The sequence below is a fragment of the Columba livia genome, chromosome 6 (assembly GCF_036013475.1).
Source record: "Columba livia isolate bColLiv1 breed racing homer chromosome 6, bColLiv1.pat.W.v2, whole genome shotgun sequence".
NCBI classification, from domain to species: Eukaryota; Metazoa; Chordata; class Aves; order Columbiformes; family Columbidae; genus Columba; species Columba livia.
Genome location: NC_088607.1, coordinates 21,691,239 through 21,716,513, shown reverse-complemented (window position 1 = coordinate 21,716,513; position 25,275 = coordinate 21,691,239). Strand labels below are relative to the sequence as shown.

The window sequence follows — 25,275 nt, the reverse complement described above, 5'->3', positions numbered from 1 at the left end:
CATATCATCCATTTCTTCCTCCTTGCTGTATCTTGCATAATCTTTTCGCAAAGTTCTCATTAATATCATAGACACTAGGCCAACCAGAAAGATCACCATCATAAAAGAATTGAAAATTGAAAACCAGTGAATCTATAAAAAGAAAACACATCCCTAAGGTTTAGAACTGTAAATGTGTTTCAGATTTGTTCCAATAAGGATAAATCATTGCCTAGCTAGTGCTGACAAGCTGTCCTGCTAAGTAACAGTTCATTTGTAGAAAGCCCCACTAAAACTGGCTTGTGAAACAGCATACACAAAGCTTTTCAACAGCCAAGCTTGCTCATTACAAAGTTCTCCCAGCTTAGGTAAGTGCCAGCAAAGTTTGAAGGACTGGCTGTGCATGCTGCCTGGGTAAAGGCAAGGAGACACATGCACTGCTGCCTTCCCAGCAGAGAGCTTTAAGTGGTAAAAGAGATGCCCACAGTCAAAAAGCCAAAGGCAGCACCATGTGCACAGCATTATTTTGCCTCTGATAAGTAAACTTCTGGCTTTCATGGAGCTCCAAACAGAACCCAGAACCTCTAATTTCAGAAAGAAGTATAGCTCAGTGTACTACTAAAGAGATTACAACCTCAGGTTTAAACCATCACAATTGATATCACCAATTGGTTTAGGCTTATGCCTTTTGCTTTGCATTTACGGCGGTAAAAAGTATACATATGACCAACTGCTGCACAGTTGTGTCCCTGAAACTTGATTGCTTCCAATCGCGTCAATATATTTACTTGAACTGCCTTGTATTTGCTGCAGGCTTGAAGCTTGCCTGCAGACACTTACTGAAGCACTCTAAAAACTGGAGCCATCCTATTTGAACAAGAAAACTATCACTTAAAACCTACAGTCCTAGACCTGCCTGCTTTATTGTCCCAGAACACCTGGGACATCCACAAATTCAAAGATATCATCCAAAAATTCCAAGACATCTTCTGAACTAAAGCAACCATTTTGAATTTGTCTTTTATAAGGTTGTCTTAGAAGAATACATACTCTGTGCTGAAAGAAAGACGGGTCAAGATACTTGTCAAATCGGTCTTCAAACTTCACATCCGATTTCTTCCATTTCACCTGAACACAGAAAAATTTGCACTTGAAAAGCTCATAATAATATGTCCAGCTATACTCACATGCAGAAACCCCAAACATTTTAAAAATCTGCCACTTCAGATGTTTTCTTCAATATGAATTGAGGTTTTGGCAAAAAAAAATGGACTGATGTTCATCAAGACTGACACAGAATGGACATCGGTCACCTTGTCTCACAGATCTAATCTTATTTATGCTTAAGAACAAGGACAAATCAGCCTTGTGCTGCTCCAGCTCTGTCTCTGTGAGACCAACCAAAGAAGCAAACTTCTAGTTGTCAAATACAACAAACCCTGTCGATGATTATAGAAGGAGTTCATTAAGATACTCATACTAAAGATGTCAAAACCAAAATCCATCAAATGACCTTATTTTTCAGTTTTGTCAAATGAACAGTTCAAATGTGTTTTATTTAAATGTGTTTTTTTTCTCCCCACAGTAGACACCTGTAAAATAATTAGTTTTCTTCACTGTTAGGCAAAACTGTAAAAAGATCCTCCCAAATTTGCCCAAGATTTCAGAACAGAGGTTAGAGAAAGAAGGCATGTTTAAATATGTTCAAGAATGACATGCTAGAAAGCAGTGGAATTTTTCTACTTTTTTTTATTTTTCTGACAGCACACTCCTTTTTCTCAACATTTCCATGTGTTGTGTTGTATAAAAAGAGGCTTGTGGAGAACAATACTGGTGTTCACTGAGCGATGACAAGACCCGCTTCATCTGCCCTTGCAATGGCAGCTGAGATCTGGTTTGCTGCCATGCACTGAGACTGGTGTTCAGTGAAATCACCTTTACGTAAAATCGCTGAGTACTATGCCCAAGAAAAAAGATGCAGTCTAGCAGAAGTGAGAGGAATTTGAAGATATGAAAGCAGATTTAAACCAGATGCCAACAGGAAAGAAATGGGCATAGACTGAGATACAAGCTGCCTGGAAGGGAACTGGGTAAAAGGAATCAAGCTGGACCCTAAAAGCCAGACACCAAACTTCTAAAAGGTGCAGTCTAAAATCAGCAACACCATGAGATTGTGCAATCTAGACACTTCCAATTGCCAACAAGTAACTCCGAAACCAGCTGGAAAAGTACACATTTATGGCCATACTATCAGAGATTAGCAGCATATTGCTGCTGTTGGTTACTCCACTAGCTGCACAGAGGATTTGCTTTGGTTTTTGAAGATTTAATCATATTAATGAACTATACAGTGCTAATACAAGAGCACAAAGTATTTTTCACAATATTTGCAAGGCTGTGTTTGTTTTCATTTTTAAATGCAGTTTCAGAAATTAAACACAAATCTACACTAAAATTTCTTCAAAGGCATGCAAAGATTAGGAAATATTAACATTTTTAGCGATCTTGAAAAAAAATGCAGTCCCTTGCACGTATTTTTTTAAAATACATGACAAGGAATTATCCTTTCCAGCAGATGTACTCTTATTCAGTATAGAAGTGCATAAATGTAGATGGAATACCCCTATCACTCATCAGTCTTGAGACAGATTAAAAACCCCAAGACTCAAGTATTACTAACTTTGAGGTAATATTCCTGTTCCTCAATTCAAATTAGTCTTGTTCAAGATTAGTACCTCAAAACATTAATAGCTTAAAACAATGGTGAAAGCAGATACATTTCTTTTTAGAGGATCTGCCACTAAGAAGTGCTGCAGAGAACAGGCCAACCAGAGACAATCTGTGAATTAAACACCCCACACGTGCCAGCCCAACGATTGCCCACTGGTGCCAACAGAATTGGAAATGTAAATCTTAAGCACCATATGCTAAAAGTATTTTAAGGGAACGGCTAATGTTATTTCCATTACTGGCAGCTACTTAGTGCTGTCCACCTCAAAATTCACAGAGCAAATGGACTTCATAAAGCTGGTGGAATTTGAAATAAAAAAACCCAAGGTTTCTAAGATCAATTTTGGAGTAGAAATAGGGGATTTCTGTAAAAGTAATTCTAGAAAGCACAGATAAAAACCAGTTATCTGCACTTCAACCTATACAACTTATTCAGCTCGAGATAAATGTAATAGTGGCAAGAATATCCTTTGAAATAAAGTCTTATGCTGACACCTACTGCTAAAACACTGTAGAAAAGCAATGCATTAAGAACTAGTTTCAGTATACAAATGTGGTGAGCACGAGAAATGAACCATTACAGATTTAAGTAACATCAAATAAATATGGACAAAAACTGAAAAATTGAATTCATTATCTCAGATCAGCAAACACTGTTTATTCATTACCTTTTAACATAGCAATTCAATATAATAGCAGAGAGCTTCAGAAAAAAAACTTACTAATAAGGTTATATAAATAAGACAAATTTCTACTGGAATCACAAAAGCAAAATAAGCTTTGGTACTAACTGCCTGCAACGTACAAAGGCTTACTGTGGATTTTGGTCCTAGCTCAGAATCCAGTGCAAATCTATGATGCAAATGTCAGAGCTCCAAACATTACGAAAACGTCTACCTACTGGGGGATCCTAGTCTCCATACCTCTCAGGATATCTTCCTTTCCAACCAGAACACTTCTCTGTAGATCACACCAGCTTTAGTTTGTTTGACGTGTTTCAAAAATCAACAGTTTACATTTCTTCTTAATAAACCTATCAAGGTTTTTCAGTAATGAAAAAAAAAAATATTTGAAGGAGTGAAGGTGCATGTTCCTCTAATATAGCCTCACATATTAATACATAGTAGCAGGTGTACAAGTAGGTATTTTTGAGCTATTTCACCATGTAGAGTTTCTTATTACAGATGCATCACCAAATTACTTACTGAATATGACATCTGGATTTTTGTGTTTGGTACCAATTTCACCTTTCCTTCACTGGTCAGATTGACATCTACAATTCTATTTCCATTGTAACCAATTTCAAGTTTTTTATAAGTCCAAAGGTAATAATCTTCTCCATTTTCATCGGCTTCTCCAACAATACCTGCACAGGAAACAAGTGTAAGCATCTATTACAGGTTTGCTTTTCAAATATTCTGTAATTATTTTTTTAAATATGCATTACAATCATTTTGCGAGCTAATAAAAGCAACGTAACTACAGTAAAGAGAACATGGCAGACCTTATGCTCTGCTTTTTAACTGTAATACAGGTATCTGCAAGAAGCATTTTGTAATGACATTGAAAGGAAAAAGCATGGAGCTCCAAACATTGCAGAAGAAACAGAAGACACAACAACAGTTCCTCTAGTTTTATTTGGAATTCTTACCAGGTAAACAACTAGCTGAATACAGATTTAATTTTGATGAGCACAGCTTAGCCCCAACCTCTCTATTTTCCCATCTCACATCCACCCCTTCACGCATTTTTCTTCCTCTTAAAAATTTTACTTTGCCTGTATTCCTCATTAGTTGACTCTCCAACATACTTTTCGCTCTCATTTGCACACATTTCCAATGCTCGCCAAGAATCGCAGTTTTTGACTACTCCCCTCTGTTACTTGCACTAAAAAATTCAGAAAATTATCATTTACTTGAAGATTTTGATCACCAGTAACATGGAAAGCTTCTCAGATGCTTCTGGAGCATCAGAACTCCAGTGAACTTGATATTAGCCATCATTAAATTCCGACTTCTCAATAACTTACTGCAAAATGTTTAATGTACTACAGAAAAATCCCAGAGAATGTACTATGCTGAAAACAAAAAAAAAGTCAAGTCTAGGAGTCACCAAGTTCACAGGCAACATGCATCATCTTTAACATCAACAACATCATACCAAAGATCACATACAAGATGGAAAGCTGCAACAAAAGCAGCACTCCAGAGATACAGAGGTGGGGGGAAGTGGGAGAACAAGTGAAGGATATGGAACAGTTTATCACGAAGCAGTAGGTATATGAAGGAATGGCACCTGTGGATTACCTGTGCTTTTTCATATTCAAGGTGGTATTTTTGTGTCCTGTTTTCTACTCACGCTCATTTGTCAGGATTGCCTTGTACTTGCCATCCCCGTGAAACACACACCAGTTTGTGCCTATACCATACAGCCCAGCACCTGGCACACCATCTGTTCCCAGGGCAGAATCCAAAACCATGACAATACAGATCTCTACACAGCTTAAAGGACATTCTGATCAATCACTGCGTGAAGGACAGAACTAACACAGTGCTCCATATACTTAGGGAGATGTCCTGAAACAAAGATAGTCAAGCCTACCCACTCCACTGTAGAACAGCAATTCAGGAAAAAATGGAAAATTGAATAGTTTTATCTGAATACACTTTAAAAGATCTGGTTGCATTTTTAAGGTCAGAAAGTAAAGTGTAAACCTTCCAAAGCCCTCAAACAGCAGTTTGAAGTCATTACCTCTAGTTATCAGCAGTTATTTTATGCCCAGTCTTTACTGAAAAGAGAGTCCTCTTTACTGAGTATTTTGAGGACTTCCTAAGGAAAATTTCAAATATTAATGGTTGTGCATTATGACTTTTACAGCAGTTAGCCTTACGAAGGTGAAAAACCATGAAGAACACAACTAAAGTTCCCCAGGAGACAGGAGTGACACAAATCCACCTGGATGAACCCAGAGAAGTGAGTGGTCTGCTTTAAGAACTGAATTAAATAGAAGTTGCCTAGAATTCTCAGCAAACATGAACACTCTCTGAATCCTTTTCTGTTAAGCTCTCCAGAGAATACTTACTTTCTTCTGGTAGCACAAAAAATGGACTCTAGGCATTTACATTTAGGAAACAACATTTTGGTTTAATCCAGCTACATGACACAAATCAACACGGGAAAATAACAGTGGACTGGGTGATACAGTACATACAATACATGCTGGCTAGTAGGGTTCTCAGGAAAGGTAATCTGAATGAAGTAGATCAACATGATAGCCTACACATATTAAAAAATGAAAAAAAAAAAAAAAATTAAATTAAATTTAAATTTAAATTAAAAAATTTAAAAAAAAGCCATTTCAGCACAAGATATTTTTAATGCAAGCTTAGGGGAACCTGTTCTGAACACTATCTTAAAACAAACAAAAACCAACCACACCAAACCTTCTCAGTATTCAGAGTATTTCAGAGATGCCATCATAATAACTAAAGTTCTTACTCCCACATATTTTAAGCAGTCCTGATGTTTTTCATTACAGTTACTGAAATTAAGAGCTATGCAATGACAATCAAGGAAAAGAGATGAGTTTTCCTTAGTACCTCTGCCGTCACATTACATGGTACTAGGCAAGTCTATATAATACAGTCAAAGACACTGACAAGCTGGAGGAGCCATGTGTACAACATCACTCACGCCATATTCATAACAGAAGTTATTTATAATAAAAACTATTCAGTGAGCAGCAACAATAGGAATATTTCAGGTTCTGAGTTTTAGGCAGCAGTCAGAACCTGAAATACTCCTATTGTTGAAAGAAACTCAGCAAAACCATAATTAATGCAGATAAGCCATATCCATAGTTTCTAAACTGCACTTGGAACGCAAAGTTCAGAAAGACAGGGAACTGCTGGAGAGGGTCCAGCGTAGGGCAACGAAGATGATTAAGGGAGTGGAGCACCTCCCTTATGAAGAAAGGCTGAGGGAGCTGGGGCTCTTTAGTTTGGAGAACAGGAGACTAAGGGGGGACCTCATTAATGTTTATAAATATATAAAGGGTGAGTGCCATGAGGACGGAGCCAGGCTCTTCTTGGTGGCAAACAATGATAGGACAAGGGGTAATGGGATCAAGCTGGAGCACAAGAGGTTCCGCTTAAATTTGAGAAAAAACTTCTTCTCAGTGAGGGTGACAGAGCACTGGAACAGGCTGCCCAGGGAGGTTGTGGAGTCTCCTTCTCTGGAGACATTCAAAACCAGCCTGGACATGTTCCTGTGTGACCTCACCTGGGCGTTCCTGCTCCAGCAGGGGGATTGGACTAGATGATCTTTTGAGGTCCCTTCCAATCCCAAACATACTGTGATACTGTGAAGACTTGTTCAGGCTTGCAGATGAACCCTTCTGATCAGTTCGGGTGCATCCGCTCCTTTGTCAGTCATCCATCAAGAACCAGTTAATTTTTTTGGAATAAAAGCCAGACTAATATCAACAGACCAATCTGCAGACCTGCTGGTTTTACACAGCCCTCAGGAGATACAGCCCCAAATCGTCAGCGCTGCTTGCATTCACACCTGATGTCAGATTATATCCTTGCATAAAACTGCCACTGCTTACAATGTTGCAGTCATCTTTTAAGCGTCACAACTTGAGTTCTTGGTCCCAAACAAAAATCAAACCCAGCTTCCTAATGTCATACAAAGATGGTATCTAGATTCTGCATGTTTGTTAGCTGTAGCACTAGGAGTGGCTTCGTGTGCATACAAAGCGTACTACTGAAGAACATTAAAAACACTAGGATCACAGTAAACCAGATTTTTCAGCAGAGAGCATAAAATTTAGTCAGTGTATAGAAGATTTAGTAAGTATATTTGTTCTTCAGTATTTGAGGTGAGAAAAAAAATGTTCCAAAATAAGATGAGAAAAATCAGTCCTGAAAACTTGCTAGTCACACAAGAGTCCAAAGAAGTCAGGTTAGCATCCATCACCCTTGGGCAGTCTGAAGCCTACAGAGCTGCCACTAGTCTAGTTAAATCATTCATTGATCTTTTGCTGAAAGGCCAGAAACATAAAAAATATTGTAGCAACTGTCACTCGTGGATGCTTTAGAAAGCCTAGCAGCAATTGCACAAGAAGTACAGTAAAGGCCACACAGATTAATTCAGGTCTATTCCAAGCCCTGCCACAGACCTGTTACACACACTGAGCAAGTCAGCTGAAAAGAATACGAAATACAAGTACTTCTCCTGTCAGGCATTATAATGTTATCTCTTCAAAACAGATACATTAAAAAAAGCAAGAGACTTCCTAAATAACAGATAAACAAATAAAACACTGCAGCTTCTGGCTGTGGCTCATATTTCAACAGCTAGCTGCTTTCTAAAAACAATTAAAAGAAAGAGCTACAAAACAGCCATTGTCAGAATGAATGAATGATGAGTAACATCATACAGCGCACTATCTATCAAAGAACTTCTGTCGTGAACTTTATTTTTGTAGGTGTTGTAGGGTTTTCTTTATTTCAGGATTTTTTTTTTGCATCCTTCTCAGAACACAGGCAGAGACAGGCAACAAAGACCTTACCTTAACAGAGCATTTTGTGGTGCTTTTCCTTTCCCCTCAGTTTACATCTACAAAAAGGAGATTAGGGCTTGGGAAGTTTGGCTGATTGCTATCAGTGAAAAACGCAATCTGCAGAGCAGTCTTTACAAGGTATGTGATCACAGGTTACAAGGGAGTGACAAAAAACACAGACCTTAGGAGACAATGGCAATAAGGACACACAAATCTTGGTTTGTGACACAAGCCAAAATTAATACTCAGCAAAAGCAATTTTAAAAACCGTATAAGAACAAATAAAATAAAGCTACTTCGTATAACCGCAGAGTGCACATGCAAAACTGTTTAAAAGCCACTAATTTACCACAAAAGTAAATCAAACAACTCTTGCATTATTAATAAACCTGAGAACTAGCAAAATAAAGTTAAAACACTGAGTTTTACAAAAACTGTTATTCAAGAACACAATAACATGGACCTTATATTTGACCTATCTAATTACCACTTGAATATTTAATATAATTTAACCCTAAAAACCTGGTATTATTACATCAGTGCCTGGGAAACAAAAGACCTTGTTATTTTTTTTTTGTATTTCACTAGTACAAGCCATCCAACTGTTCTTTCAATGCAACAATCCCCTAACTTAGTTGTACTGTTTGGTTACACGAGTTCTACATACTTATGAGATTATTGTAATAAAGCTTAGTCATTAAATGACTCTGGAAAACCCCCTAGGACAGGCCTCCTGTAGTTGTAATCAAGTTGTTTATGCACAATATCACTCACCCCATATTGGCAAGTCATCAATATACATCTGGTACCAATAGTGATTTTTAATAGCATACACAAATGCATCTCTTCTGCCTTTGTCCAAGTCAATTTCACAGTACGTAGTCTGCATGACATCGTCTGCAAAAATATAAAGCACAATTAATGATTTATTAATGAGCTGGCTCAAAGCAAAGGCAAACCAAGCAAATGGAGGAAAGGACATTGCTGGAGTCTTTAACCCCTCTCTGTTGTCCTCAAGTAGGTAACAAAAAACGACATTTGAAAAGGAACCATTACAGCAATTATGTGATTGTTCTTGTAATTCCACCCTTCCACATGCAGAAGCTTCCCACAGACTGGAAAGGAAAGGTCTCCAAGTATCCTTTTGCTATTTCACCCACACTAAACTAAGATTTATTTGCTTTACCAGGAAAGACCATGAGAAGTACGACATTATTAATAGATACCTAAAACTGTGTGTTATATTATCTCTCCATTTTAGTATAATCAGGCTCCCTGACTAGGAGCTTTTTACAGTCCGTAAAAAAAATAAAACTTTTAAAGTTCTCAGCAATTTTCAAGAAACTACCATAAAGAAAGAAACAAAGCAATCATGGTAAAGGTAGAGAAAAAAGAAGACAAAGATAGGAATAACACGAAGAATGCACAAGAGGCTGCATTTGTCAATAAAATAAATCGACCTCTTCGAGCCAGAAAGCTAGTTTTCCCCAACTACAGTTCCTAAGTAATGCAGTTAGCAGCCTTTTTTTTCACATCCTAATTTCCTTTCCTAATGTTTTCTTTCAAGTGAAACAAGACTAAAAGGCTCATATTTACAAGAGTTCAGGCAGCAATAGATTTAGACACCAGAAAAACCCCATCTGCTTCTTAGTGAATGTTTTCACTCTGCAAATAGTGAAACAAAGTGAACATAAATAATCCCAGCTGCCCCTCCCTCCCCTTTTTGTCATCACTGGAATAGAGGCCTCATTTTCAGCAGATAAAATTAATTTAAAGAACATCTCTAATCTGTACCAAAATTCAGTTTGCTTTCTCATATAGGAGAACTGCCATATAAAGCTTAAAATCAAATCACCTGCACAGAAAAAGCACCAGCAAATAGAATATTGCCAACACAAAACATTATTTCTCTGACAATGACAATTTTAAAATATGCACACGATGTCCGGTCAAGCAAAAGTGAAGCAAAGCCTGGTGAAGCAAGACAGCAAGAAACCTGCCAACAGCAGCCCTGCAGCACTACACTGCTTTCCTGTAGCCCTGGAGAAAATAGTGCCCCTGGCTATTTTGGAATGGATGCATCTCTTCCTCCTATTTCTTACGAAAACTTTAGTATTTTCTATTTTTGTTTCTTCCAAGACCTAACGAATGCACTCAAAGCTCATTTTCTAACTGAAGAAAACCCATTTTTCAGATTGACTTATTAGACAATGAAACTTTTGCTGGGAAAATAAGGATAAAAGAATGTTGTGGTTAAATCCAATAAGCAGCTAAACACCACGCTTCCCTACATAACCGGGATGGGGGAGAGAATCAGAAAAAATATAAACCTCATGGGTTAAGATAAAGACAGTTGAATAGGACAGAAAGGGATAATTATAATAATAAAAACAACAATAGTAACAGAATACATAAAACAAGTGATGCACAATGCAACTGCTCACCACCCATCAGCTGACAGCCAGCCAGTTCCTGACTAGTGGGTCCCTGGGTCAGCTTCCCCTAAAACCTATAGTGAGCATGACCTCGCATGGTATGGAATGTCCCTTTGGCCAGGTGGGTCAGCTGTCTTGCCTATACACCTGGCAGGGCACGAGAAACTGAAAAGTCCTTGACTGCTTAACAACAGGTCAAACATCAGTGTGTTATCAACATTGTTCTTGTACTCCAAACCACAGCTCTGTACCAGCTGCCAGGAAGAAAATTAACTCTATCCCAGCCCAAACCAGGACAAAGAGAAACTGGTAGCGGCTGCTAAATGACACATTTACCTATCGCCAGGGCAGGGAAGCCTGATGTGGGGAAATGCCATGGGGCCAGGCTGGTTTTAGGTGGCTCCTTGCTGACTTGTTCACCCACACACAGCGATACTAGCACAACTGAGGAACACGGGGAGGGGAGCAAGTGCTACTACTGAAATTAAAACAAACAAACAAAAAAAATCACATGAACTATAAGTGTCCTTTTCAGAGACCTTTCCCATCCCATAGTCTGAATACAGCACCCTTTGTTTGCAGTTATTAACCAAACCAAATTTGGTATTAGACTGTAATCTAATACCAAGTTACTCCATGGGCTTTCAGATCCCTGGAATTCATAACTTTTTTTTTTTGGTATTTAGTTTAGTTTTGGTTGGTTGGTTTTTAACTAACTGAAATAAGCCATCCTGCACCTAATAGTCCAGGATGTAAACACTGGCTTTTGCTGCTAAAAAAAACGCCTAAGCCAAAACAACAACAAACCCACTTTCAAATATCATTTGAAGTGAAGTGACTGCACTGACATCCGACCAGGCTGCAGATAGGAGCATGCAACCAAAATACTGTTTTCATCCATTTTTATGGATTTTACTCCTGGTATTCAGAACACCGAAAGACATCACAGTGATATTACAAAAAGTGTGGGTCAACTATGTTACAAGTTACTCCCGTGCACACACACAAAACCCCAGCAGAACCTTTAGAAACAACTCTTGCAAAATATAGGCCTGACATCACATATGGTATCTGATTTCACCCTCAGCCATGCTACATACATGCTACAGTTCTTCTTACCTCCCCATAAAACATCTGAATGAAGGCCAGAGGAACAAAGACAAACATTCCTTTCACCAGCCACTGAGAACGGTGAAGCTGCCCTTTCTTACAGGACAGGATTAGATGGTTAAGCTTAAACCCACTGCATTAAATGATCAAATGAGAGTAGTTTAGAACAGTGTCCAGTGGCTAGGAAGCTGTAGTCTACTTCATTACAGCTTTACCAAATCTGCAGTTTTGCATATGTGAGCTAGTTCTTATCCAAGTTATGGCTGTGTGTGTATCCAGGAGGAATGTGAAGTTACAGGTATGTTTTGAATTGTGTCTCTATCAGGGATATCAAAGCGGTAACATCTGCTATATAACACAGCTTCAGTCATGTCAGAAGCACATTAAGCGGATTTAAAAGCAAGACCCATTACAAAAGCAGGTGCACTTATGCCAGATCTCAAATTTCCTATGAACAGTCAGATCAACTGGGTTTTATTCAAACATATAAACCATATAAAACCTCATTACATCTGCCCATCTCCCAGTACAACACTGAACATCATCGTGAATGGCTGATGTATTTTCTAGAGGTGTTGCAGAAGGAATTCTTGGGCAAGGAGTTATCACTTAGAAGTATGGTAATTTCATAACATTTCTAAATAAGCACAAAATTCAAGTACGTTAAAAAATACTTTTCCCCTTTAAATTCATATTTTCTAATTGGTATTGTACAGCAATGTCAAAAACTAATTTTCTCATTGAAGTTGCTATGATCCCAATGTTCAATACATTTAATAATTCAATAGGTCTCAGGTGAAATATAGAGGATGTCAATTCAAATGCTTGAATAAAGAACTTGACATATTACATAAAAAGGATTATTATTCTAGATTTAGCTTGACAAGAGAATTAAGCCAACTGAAAACTTAAAAGCTATATTACAATATAAGTGTATGTTAATAATTCATTACTTTATTCACAAAGATACTTGTACAGATTTGAGACCTGGGATACAAGAGCATTTTTCATATTTGTAACAGAAGGGAAGTCCAGCTATCCCGTATGGTCACAGGTATGACATGACATTCACATGACACATTTTTAAATACAAAAATAAAATGCTACTTCATGGATTCTTGAATACGCTGTAGATTTGTCCCACCAGTCACCACCAAGCACATTCAAGTGCAAACCTCCATTCTCAGCAGAATACATTCCTGCAGAGCAATAATATTCTTACTCTATTTCAAAAACACAGGCAAGGTCCACTAATTCAACAGGCAGTTTTACTTATGCAGTCTACAGTACTTCAGTTACTGACAGCTGCAGCCTAAATAATTCTTCAAATATGACGAACAACATGCAATTTCACACTTACCTGCCACTGCTGTCCAGCCAAACTTTGTTGAGAAAAAGGGAACTGTTTTTTTATCACAGAGGCTAATTTATTAGAACAATTCTAATTCCCCTTTACTCACTCCATAGGATAAAAAACTACAAGTCTAAAATCCAAATCTAATTTTGTAAACTTTTGTGACACCATTTAAAGAGGAAAAATACCTGTAACTGTTAGTCTTGCCATAAGCCCAAACAAACAAGAGGAAAAGCATCATTATCTGCTAACTCAGAACTTAGATCTGACTCTCATGAAGAAAAACTGTAACATTTCAGATGGTCATGCCAACATTCTGAAAAGCAGTTCCCTACACTTAGGTGTCTACATGCATATTCAAGCATCTAAATTATATTTGTCAAAGGAAAATGAAACAAAATCAGACTTAAGGAAAACAGGCTTACCTGTTGTAAAGAATTACTAATCTGGCAGGGACACAATGAAAACCAAAACAATCACAAGACACAAAACCTACAGCACTTTTCCACCATTCTGAATCTGTGTTAGTCAGGGGTGACTCTGACTCCCTGTAGTTCTGAATTCCAAAAGACTTATCTTAACCAAATAAGAATGGTATCCATTTTTATGTTATCAAGGAGCTGGAGATTCAGTGTTACCCAGCTTGCCCTTATTTTTAAGAAAACAGACATAATTATCTTTTTTTTTTCCTAAGTGTTAAAGAATTACTGAAATAGAAACTCATTAATTTCTTTGTTATTAAAGTATTTTACAGAACTATTTGAGAGTGTATCACAGAAGAATGGATTTGTCCAGTGCTCTGCTTCTGCACATTTCCCTCAGAAATGACAGCAAATATTCTGGAAAGCTAAATTACGCCTGACTACAGACTGTAAAACAGTCACAGGAGGAGACAAAAGATAAACTGAAAGTTTCATCTCTCTCATCTGTTATTTCAGGAAAAAAATAGATGGAAATGCTTTACAAATCTAAACCAGTCTAACTACTACATGTACATCTGGTACAACAGAGGCTCTGGCTCTTTTGGGCCCCTCACACAGAAAATTTTTCAAGCATTTCAGCTAGTTCCTGATGTTGAGCTAGTCCATTTCCTTCCCTTGATACCATCTCAGCACTTCTATAAAATCAGATTACAAAATTACGACCTCCAGGTCAATAAGGAACAGGGCAGGCCCAGGACAGATATGCTGAAAAGTGAGCTACAGAACAGCACAATCTGCTCAGTACACCCAGTCACAAAATGAAAGACTTGATCCAACAAAAATTTGATATGATAGTGGAATATATTAACTACGAATAATCTTCAGAAACCAGATCTGGGAACAGCACACTTCATAACAGCAAACATTACGTCACAAACCTTCCAGTCTTTAAAACTTGGTGCTGCATCTAGAGAGAACACTTTTCAGAAACTAAATCCCATCTGATTGCAAATGCTGAGACAACAGATACTATGCTTAAGTTCTCCATCCAGCTAAGCACTGGTGATACAATGAAGTGTAGCTTTCTAGGAAAAACAAATACATATACACAGAAACCCAAATTGGATTAAATTTATCAATGTTAAAATTCAATACAGACAAAAAGAATCTGTTACTCTCTGAAGCTTTGCAACTACCAGTTACAGGTATCTGAAAGGGCTCTGGGTACCAAAGAACACATAAAAAGAAATTGTGCAATAGAAGACTGGGGCCCTATTTGTAAAGGAAGTCAAATATCATCTCTGGAACAGTATGGAAAGAAGGAGAGGGCTGGAAACAACAGAAAAAATAACCGAGACCAGTTCCATCCTGACTGGCTTATGATAATTTACAGCCAATAATATAAAGGTATTTGTCAAATGTATTTTAAAATAGACAGTAACCAGAAGGATACAATAATTAACTTTGTAGAACTTCGAGATGTTGAGCCTTTGCTACTCCTTTCCAACTCCAGAGAGTCTACAAGTACCCAACATCATGGGAAAAAATAAATCTTCAGAATTCATAATTCCAAAACATTAATTCCAGTAAATATACTTTAAATCGTTCATATGCAGAAAGCTTAGTTTTATTTTACAAAATTCAATCAGTTAGTTCAGAAGCATGTTTCTCCTGTAAGAATCTTCCTTAGAAGGCACATAGATGAAACCTTTATTGTAACCTGAAAAGGCAACAGCAGTACACAACCTTCAAGGGTGTTTCAAGCAACAATATAAAATACACTCAGTTGCTAGCAGCAGGAAACTTTCAGTTCTCCTAGTTCTAAGGGTTCGTGAGATTTTTAAGAGACTAAACGCACTTTCAATCACTTACCTTTAAATTTGATGTCAAGACCACTAAATTCCAATTCAACTCCTTGAAGTGCTTCTCCTAGGGTTTCATGGTAATGGCTGATGCTTTTTTTTGATCCCACACAAAAAGGAAGAGAGAAGTATTTGTATGTTTCTTGGCGATTGTGGTAGGGTCCTACTGTATTCATCCATAAAACAACTTCCTCTTTATCTTGGTACTGAAAGATAAAGTAATTGAGTTGGATGAGCAGCCCAGCAGAATAAAAATACTCAAGGAACTCTCTTATTCATATCAACTAGCAAGGCAGGATTGTTCAATCACAGGCAACATTTAAGACATTAGAGTATTTTTGTATCTTGGGTGGCAGGGATTCTAGGACAAGATTTTCAGCCTGCTTAGTTAATCATAAAATTAGTAGAGCCTATCACTGAAGTATCGGAAGAGGGGCATTTATACAAATTTAGTACAGGAGCAGAAGATACAGAGAACAGAAGAAAAGCAGAAGTTCCCCAAATAAAGAAGCTTTTACAAATGTTGTGGAAACATGCACCAGTTAAAAGCAAAACTCTACTTATCTCCACTGAAAGGAAATATCAGACTAATGTCTTGTTAAACATGATCTTAGCAAATAAATCAGGCAAGCTACCCATGGTGACAGGTATACTGTATTTTCCTAAAATGCAACTTCTTTTCATTTTTGCAATTATATAAATTACATTCAAAATTCCCAGAAGAGTGCAACACCTCACAGGAAGCACCAAAACTAAATTGTGGTATACCCTCAGCAGCCAAGAGACAAAGGAAGTCAGACAGAAGGACTGTATTTTGATGCATTTCTAACATTCTCACAGTGACAAAACAAAACAGCAAGGAGTCTGGTGGTTGCCATGAAATTCTTTCTGGGAACATCCACCCTTCACTTTCCACAGCTACTGTTAACAAGGAAAACTTATTCCAGGAGCCAGTGATTTCTTTTCAAGTCCTTGTAACAGTTCAACAACAAAAATGTCCTTAAAACCATCCATCTACCAGTATTCAAATACTGCATTAATTCAGGATAATTAAGTGATTTGACACCATAAGTTGCAGTATATCTGAATGCATCTGGATGAGGTATCAGGTTTGTTGGTTACTACAAAGCCTCCCACCCAACACAACTTCTTCACCTACTATAATTTCAACAGATTGGGAGGGACAGTGATCTAACTTACAAAGCAAAAAAACCCCCAACACCTACTTGTAACTGTATGCACCTGCAAGCACAATCACCATTCAGAGCCTGATTTTTTTTTTTTAAGTACAGAAGAATAAGGTACTATCTTAAGACAAATACACAAACACAGGACACAGTGGAGAGGAAAAGAAAGTCAAATGTTAAATAGCCACAACTTTCATGGCGCCCAGTTGAAATACTGAATATACTTCTGCATCTCTCTTTTTAACAAAAGAACAAAGGCTCTTCAGCTCCATTTATTCTGAATAACTACAGTCATACCAACAGGTTAACTCAGAAATAATTAGCTACACATGGAATGCAATAAACTCTTCATACGAGGTGTTTAAAAGTTAAACTCAAGGATTTAAACAAACATGCTTTGGGAAATAATTTAATCCCTTTATACTAACGTCATCTCAATTACAAGCCTCATCTTTTTTTGTTTACAAAGATGCACAAGGGTCTTTCCAGCCTCTTATTGGAGCAACCTCCAAGAAGAAACTTTAAATATCTTACTAATTTCATTCTGAGCTGCAATAGAGACCAAGCACCAGTTTCACAAACCTGCCCATTTGCAGAGCACACACTTCAAAACATTTCTGACGGGTAAAAAATGTCAATGAAGGAGCAAAGAAAGACTAAACAACACAACAAGAGAAAGACATTGCTCCTCTCTGCCAGCAACCAAAAAGGTTATACCAGTGCAGCGCAGTTGTTCAAAGAAAGTTGGGAAAGAAGGAAATAGAAAAAAAAACCCCACAGTTCCAGTCCCCTCAGCAGCAGAAGCAGATTGTGGAATCTGCACTACGGTATCACCTCCAGCTCTTGCCAATACAGCAAGGGACAAGTTCATTTGTATCTCTTTCGAGTCTGTTATGCCTGGCACATCATCTGTTTCTTCCTCTAGCAGCTGCAGAACATATTTTCAGCCCTTTCTCAAAAAGGTCTTAACTTGTCAAGAGCCCACTTTAGCATTATCTCTTATAATGCAACAGCTTGCGCATGAATCGAGTTGTGCCTCTGTTCAACCTTCAGTAATAGAATATGACAGCACCCTAAGGTCTGTGAATTCACCTCTGACAGTGCCTGAATAAAGAACTGACCACCACTTCACTTAGCTTCTTGTTTCTGACCAGCTTCATACTGAGTTGGGACTTCTGCCTTTTTGGAACTATACCAGATCACCTGCAAGTGACAAACCAACTTCCAAGAACATATCAAAACCTTGTTACATTTTCTGATATAATAATATAACTACATTGTAATTGCGACATCTAAAATAACAAATTTGGTCTTTGCTTGTCTTTTATCCACATGATGCTTAGCCCTCCTTCAGCGCCTACAAGTTTGTTCCCACAATGACTCCAAGATGCCATTAGTCTGGTCTGGAGAGAAAAGGGACCAAACCAAACGTAAGCAAAGTCTACGTTTATTACTTCCTCCTTTTCAGGAAAGACAGGCCAGCCAGGCGTGGTGGTGGAGTTGCTCTTTACGTGAGAGAGCAACTACAATGTATTGAGTATTGTCCAGGCACGGATGAGGAGGGAGTTGAGTGTCTATGGGTGAGGATTAAGGGGCAGGCTGGCAGGGGTGATACTGTGGTGGGTGTCTATTACAGGCCACCAGATCAGCGTGAGGAAATTGATGAGGCCTTCTACAGGCAGCCAAGAGCAGCCTCACAGTCACAGGCCCTGGTTACCATAGGGGATTTTAACTACCCTGATGTTTGCTGGAAGGACTGCTCAGCCAGCCAGCCACAGTCCAGGAGGTTCCTCTAGTGCATTGACAATAACCTTCTGTTGCAAATGGTGGAGGAGCCAACTAGGAGAACAGCACTGCTGGACCTCATCCTCACTAACAAGGAGAGTCTGGTTGAAGCGGTAAAGGTTGAGGGCTGCCCTGGTCGCAGAGACCATGAAATGGTGGAGTTCAGGAGCTCGTGTGGCAGGAACAGAATAGCAAGCAGAATTAAAACCCTGGACTTCAGAAGGGCAAACTTTGGCCTTTTCAAACAATTGCATGGGGAAATCCCATGAGCAAGACTGCTTGAAGGTAAAGGGGCCCAAGATAGCTGGGTGGCATTCAAGGACTGCTTCTACCAAGCTCAAGATCAGAGCATCCCGACACATAGGAAGTCAAGGAAGGGAGCCAGGAGACCTGCGTGGTTAAACAGGGAACTGCTGGGTAAGCTCAAGTGGAAGAGGAGAGTTTATAGATCATGGAAGGAGGGGCTGGCCACTTGGGAAGAATATACGGCTGTTGTCAGAGGATGTAGGGAGGCAACTAGGAAAGCTAAGGCATCCTCAGAATTAAACCTGGTGAGAGGGGTCAAGGACAACAGAAAGAGGTTTTTCAAATACATGGCAGATAAAACCAACACCAGAGGCAATGTAGGCCCACTGATGAATGGGGTGGGTGCCCTGGTGACAGAAGATACAGAAAAGGCAGAGGTACTGAATGCCTTCTTTGTCTACTCTGCCGGAGGCTGTCTTGAGGAGCCCCGTAGTGCTGAGGCACCAGAGGAAGTCAGGACAATGGAGAGGTTTGCCTCGGTTGATGAGGACTGGGTTAGGGAGCAATTAAGCAGTCTGGACATCCATAAATCCATGGGTCCGGATGGGATGCACTCACGGGTGCGGACGGAGCTGGCTGAGGTCATTGCTGGACCACTCTCCATCATCTTTGCCAAATCTTGGGAAATGGGAGAGGCGCCTGAGGACTGGAGGAAAGCAAATATCACTCCAGTCTTCAAAAAGGTCAAGAAGGAGGATCTGGGTAACTACAGCCCGGTCAGCCTCACCTCCATCCCTGGGAAACTGATGGAGCAACTTATTCTTGGTGCCATCTCAAGGCATATCAAGGACAAGACGGTCATTAGGGGCAGTCAATGTGGCTTCACCAAGGGTAAGTCGTACTTGACCAGCCTCATAGCCTTTTATGAAGACATAACAAGGTGGATAGATGATGGCAGAGCGGTGGATGTGGTCCACCTTGACTTCAGTAAAGCATTTGACACAGTCTCCCACAGCATCCTTGGTGCTAAACTGAAGAAGTGTGGTTAGGACGATCAGGTAGTGAGGTGGTACCCCTTAGGGCACTTGTGATGTGCAAAGCAACTTAAGCCATCCTTGCACAATCACAGAAATTAGCATGGTAACCTTAAACTATTTATTCTATAAAACAATTAAGGCTAGATAAAGTCAGTATAGGAAAGGCTGCAGAAACGAATATGAGACTGTCAGGTTGTTGATATTCTTTTTCAAACCATGAAAACATTTTGCAGAAAATGATGGAGGCACTGAGAGGATTACAACTACCAAATATTATGTGATGATTCAGCAAAATTAATTCAAATCAAAATTGTTCTTTCAGAAAATATTCAATTTTACTCCCTTTCTCAAGTTAAAGTCTGGAATGAGGTTTTCCACAACACAGTTCCTCCAACACCAGCACGTCTTTTGGGGGAAAAAGGACCAACATAACCTGTCACTGGCAGAGCAAAACTGCAGAGGCAGGATGGGAAATAAGAGGCAGGAAGTGAGACTCAACCAGCGAGTGATATCCCAGACTTCAGTCCCCAGCGTCTTACAGATATTCTGCCTATCAAGCACTGTGATAATTCTCAATGTTCGCAGCTCACATCCACAGTCTATTAAACCATGGATTTCAGCCTCATGCTCTGTTTCAGATAAAGTGGTTTATTTCCAGTAACATCTCTTCATTCCTCTCTGAATTGCAGGCCTCACGAAAACGTGGCTAGAACTGTCCCAGCGGCACAGTCTGAACTCCTGCACAAGCAGTTCTTTTACTGTTACACTTCCCAGATGCACAAGGTTGCTCAGGTACACCACGTCCTGCTTCTGTGACATTTATTTCACCTCTCTGAAACGGAACCATGCAAACTGCAAAAAGGAATCAGTGCTCGTCTGCACACAACTTTGCATTCAAAGCAGTATTTTGCATGCGCCAAAATGTTTTCTGCAGCATTTCTCTAACTGACAATTTACATGTACAATACAAATTTCAAGATTTTATGTATCAACTTTAAACAAGCTTTACAAGCTCAGGGCTTTAACATACTTTATCAGGCTAAAAGTCAAAGAAAAACGCTTTTCTCAATCATTATAAATTAAGAAACTTTACTACACAGCACAGGCTGGGTTTTGTTTATTTTTCAATGTTTGTCATGTATTTCCATGCTTACAGAGCACTGATAATTAAATTGAAGTAATGTTAGCATGAGAATACAACCAAAAAGCAGGTACATTACACACCCCAAAGCATGAACATACGTTAAAGAATCAGCAGACAAGTTTTCAGTTAGTTTCTGATAAATTGTTCTGTTGTGCTCTGAAGTTATGCTGCTGCACTGTTTTTTGATAATGGAGATTTTAAATGCTGTGTCAAATCCTAGATTAGCTTCACTTACTATTGATTTTAAATACTCTAGTCTTTATCTTGTATTTATACTATTCTTCCCCTAAAGAAATGCAGACAGCATTTTTAAAGATTAATTCACTTAGCTGTTGATACAGTGAAGTTATCCATACCTAAAAATCTCCAAAAACACTAGTACTTATAGTCCTAGAACTTCATGCAGAGTCCTTTGACAATTACCTTTTATAATATTCGGTTATGCTGTCCTACCATTATAAAATAAAGGACGTATATATGAAACATGAAAAGCCAGTTTATAGTAATACAAAAATACATATTATAGCACACATGTATTATTTTACAAATATTGTATACTACTATGTACTATAGCAGTACAGGAAATTAACCTGCTAACAGAGCATTAAACACTTAAGTCAGTACCTCCAAATGTTTGGCATGCTCAACACAGATAAGGCCCTGTACATCGGCAGTTAAAAGTAAACTGTGCGCAGTATAACAACACACCTCCGCCCAGATACCACCAAGCGCTCATACACAAGAAGTTGCACACTAAAGCATTAACGAGGAAACAGCAGCACATACTGCTGTGTATTCCTACCAATAGGACTCAAATCTTAAAGTTACTGAAATTTAGATTTTGAAGCCATCATGCCCTACTGTTTTCCCTCCACTTCCCCAAAAGAGAGCAGAGCCTCTAAAATAAGTGTAATAAAGCACTTTGGTTATAGAAAGATTAATCTTCCAACTGCAGTCAAATTCAAAACTGAAATTCATTAAAACGCAGTATTTAAGGAACATTTCCTTCAGGTTCTTAATCTCAAAATAAGTGCACTACTACAAAATCGTGTTCATGTTTCATTCATGATATTAATGCTTTCACTCCAGTCTCCTGTATTAAAGTATCAAAATATCCAAGCACAGACACAGCCTTCCAAAAAAAGGTAGCTGTCCTCCTACATCAACTATTCCTAACTTATCACATGATGTTACTAAACTGGACACCACATGAACAAGAATACTAAGCAAAGAGACAGAGTTATAACATAATCTCGAACAGCTGAGCAATTTAGATGGAAAAAAATGACAAGCCTTCAAAAGGCATTTGTGATTTCCACTGATATTTGTTAAAATAATCATTCAGAAGACCTAAATCCCATCAGAATTCACTTTTGAAGGGAGAGCTCAAAAATAAAAGATTCAATAGCAGCTTTATGTAATCTTTTTTCCCCTAGAAGACTAACAATATTGAATTAATAATTTGGAATCACTCAAGTCAAACAGCCTTTAAAATAAACACACTGCTATGCTGACAGCCATCTCACCTCAGCAGAAACCTAACTATAAAATACAGGTTCAGCAACAAAACGGGAAACCTAAGCTAGTTGAAAGTACTCAATGTTAGCTTAACTCTTCTGTCATTAACTGCATCACTGAGAAATCCCATTAGCTTTTAAAACATGAACACAATTCTAAACAGTTTTCAGGTCTCATAAACACATAGAATCAGGCAACTAAAGTGTTGCTTAAACAAAAGCTATTAACGCTATTTATCTGTTTTATTAAAATCACGTATTGAGCTAACCATACCACACCTAGAGCGAGCTATGTTAAAAAACTGAACAAGTGTTCACCAGCCAGGCTGCTCAAGAGCACCAAAGTTCTGACAGACAGACACTGTGTTTAATCACAGCCACACTCCAATCCACTCAGTTTGTGAGAAAACGGATGGTTTTCAGCAAAGTCTCATTCCAAAAACCACGTCCTGGTTCATGGCACAGACTCCCACCCTCCCGCACCAAAAACTACGGAGACAACATTCCAAAGCAAGAGCAGAAACTGACAGAGAAGCAGTACTTAATTCCCAGAGATTCTTTTTGGGTGATACAGCAAGAACTTTAGCAAAACTGTCCTCACAACAATAGGTGAGTACTCAAGCCAGCAGTATTTTACACATCCATTTTCCTTCGGGGTCCACGTCAGCGTTCCAAGCCCGAGAGCCCCCGCTGCTCCCACACCTCATCCCGGCCCCACACTACTCGCCTACACCCCCGCCAGGGCAGCTGCCACACGGCGCGCAGCCCCGCAGGGCTGTCACTGCGCAGGACGCGCAGCCCCGCGCTCCGGCTCGGACTTTCGCCGGGAATCAAAGCAACCCCCTCCCGGAAGCGGTATCCGCTCCGGCGGCGCGCCCGGCCCGCAGCGCGGAAGCGGCTCCGAGCGCGGCCCGCGCAGCTGCCGGGTTTATCCGCACCGCGAAACGCCGGGAGCCGCGGCGGGGGCCTCAGCGCTGCAGCACCGGGGCTGAGACACGGACGCCCGAACCGCACCAGACAGCTCCGGCAGCGCTTCCCCGGGCATCCCGCCCGTACAGAGTCGGAGAGTGAGACCGACCCCGCGCAAACTCGGCCCGCGCGGTCACAGCAACGGCAGAGAGCAGAGGAGCCCCCCGGGCGGGAGCCACCGCCCGCCGCACCCGCTCCCCGCCAAGGCCGCGGCCCGTCGCTCCCCGCCACGCCCACGCCAGCCCGCCGGGTCGCGCTCTCCGGGCTGCTACGGCCGCCGCCGCCCCTCGGAGGCAGCGGGTCCCGCGGCGGGGGGGAGGCCGGGGCTGCGGCCCGAGCGCCGCGGCGCCCCCAGGGGAGGCCGCGACCCGCCTCACCGTGTGCTCGTGCTCGTCGGCGCGGGCGCGCAGCGGCAGGCACAGCAGGAGCAGCAGCGCGGCGGCCCCGCAGAGCTGCCGCCCGGGCGCCGCCATCTCGGGCCTCGGCGTCCCCGCGCTCGCAGCAGGCCCCGCCGCGGAGCCGGCCCGCGCCCCGCCGCCAACGCCGACCTGCGACGCCACGTCCGCTCCGCCCAGCCACGTCACCCGGTCGCACGCCGGAAGCGCGGCGCCTACGGCGGCCGGCAGAAGCCAAGCCGGGCGCCGCGCGGGCCCCGGCAGCCACCCCGGGAGCGGGAACTCGGCCCCGGTTCCTGCCCCGCCCGCCGCGAACCGCGGGACCCGAAACGCCCGCACACCAGGGGCGCCGAAGACACTGCCGCCTTCAGCATGAGCGCGTTGAAGCGCAGTTATTGTTTAATTAACGGAATTGCTTTGTGATTGATAGCAAGTCATAACACATCGATCAATGAAATAAGCACAAATTATCTGAGAACGACGCGGCGCGGGGCTGCGTGCAGTGCCCCCAGAAACCGGCGGCCCTGTGTCCCGGAGCGCTCGCAGGAGCAGAGCAAACTGACAGGCGCTGCGGGACCGGCCCGAGCGGCAGCGGCAGCGGCGCCGGTCCCGACACGGGTCCGTTCCTGCCGGTGCTGTCCGACACCGGCGGGTGAGCTCGGAGCTGCCGCAAGGCCCACGTCCAAAGTAAAAAAAAACCCCAAACCTAACAGAACCCCAAAGCAAAGAGCACACGGTGTTAAGCATTTGTTCATCAGATAATTTTTAAACCAAACAAATAATTTTCAGAGGCTATTGGGTATAACATTAAAAACAGTAGGGGAGATGAAGTAACCACACAATCTTCACAAATATCACACCAGCCAACAAGTAAGTAGACAGGGAAGGAGAGGAGCTGAACGCAGGAGCTGCTCCAGGCTGTTGTGGGCCATCCGTGCTTTGTAGGAATGAAGCAAAAACAGATCTCCCAGATTACCACTGCCTACCATGCCTATCCTACAAGCTTTTCCCATTGTGGTCTCACACATTCAATCTACCTTCCTTGAACATATTTTAGCAAGCTACCTTTATGTGAAGCTTTTTCCAGGTAGTATGTCCACAATCTCACAAGTATTTCAGTAGAAGGGAGGTCACTGTAGAGATGTGTCAAAACTCATTCAAAGCCCCTGTTTATATCTAAAACAACACTAGACCACTTTGATAACAGCACGTTTCTTTCTAGTTGTTGCATCTCAGTCCAGAAGAGAGGAGCTTGCCCTTGGGAGACAGAGGCTTCAGCATCTTCAGTTTATTCAGTGCTTAAGGCTCTCAGTCAACACCAGGGCCAGCAAGAGCCATCTGCTGCAAGTTCTGTGCCACACACTGTGCAAAGAGCAAACACTGTCCCCAGGCCAGCCAGCTGCCACCTGGGCTTGGTGGAGTGGCCGATGCTCCTGGAGGGAGCCAGGCCCTTCACTTTTTACCAACAATTTTATTATCTGTTCAGTTCAAGAGCTCTAATATTCAACAGAAACACACTTCATTCCCACTCTCCCAC

General features: G+C 40.8%; 1 protein-coding gene across 1 annotated transcript in view; it reads right to left on the bottom strand.

The window, feature by feature from the left end:
* Positions 1-23,969, bottom strand: part of TM9SF3 (transmembrane 9 superfamily member 3) — a 46,236-nt gene extending 22,267 nt beyond the window's left edge. The window contains exons 1-6 of the mRNA XM_065067508.1: positions 23,721-23,969; positions 15,469-15,664; positions 9,050-9,172; positions 3,915-4,075; positions 1,030-1,107; positions 1-132 (exon numbers count right to left, since the gene is read on the bottom strand). Of these exons, the coding sequence (XP_064923580.1) occupies positions 1-132; positions 1,030-1,107; positions 3,915-4,075; positions 9,050-9,172; positions 15,469-15,664; positions 23,721-23,816 (786 nt within the window). The 5' untranslated portion in view covers positions 23,817-23,969. The remainder of the gene's footprint in view (positions 133-1,029; positions 1,108-3,914; positions 4,076-9,049; positions 9,173-15,468; positions 15,665-23,720) is intronic.
* Positions 23,970-25,275: the final 1,306 nt, after the last annotated feature.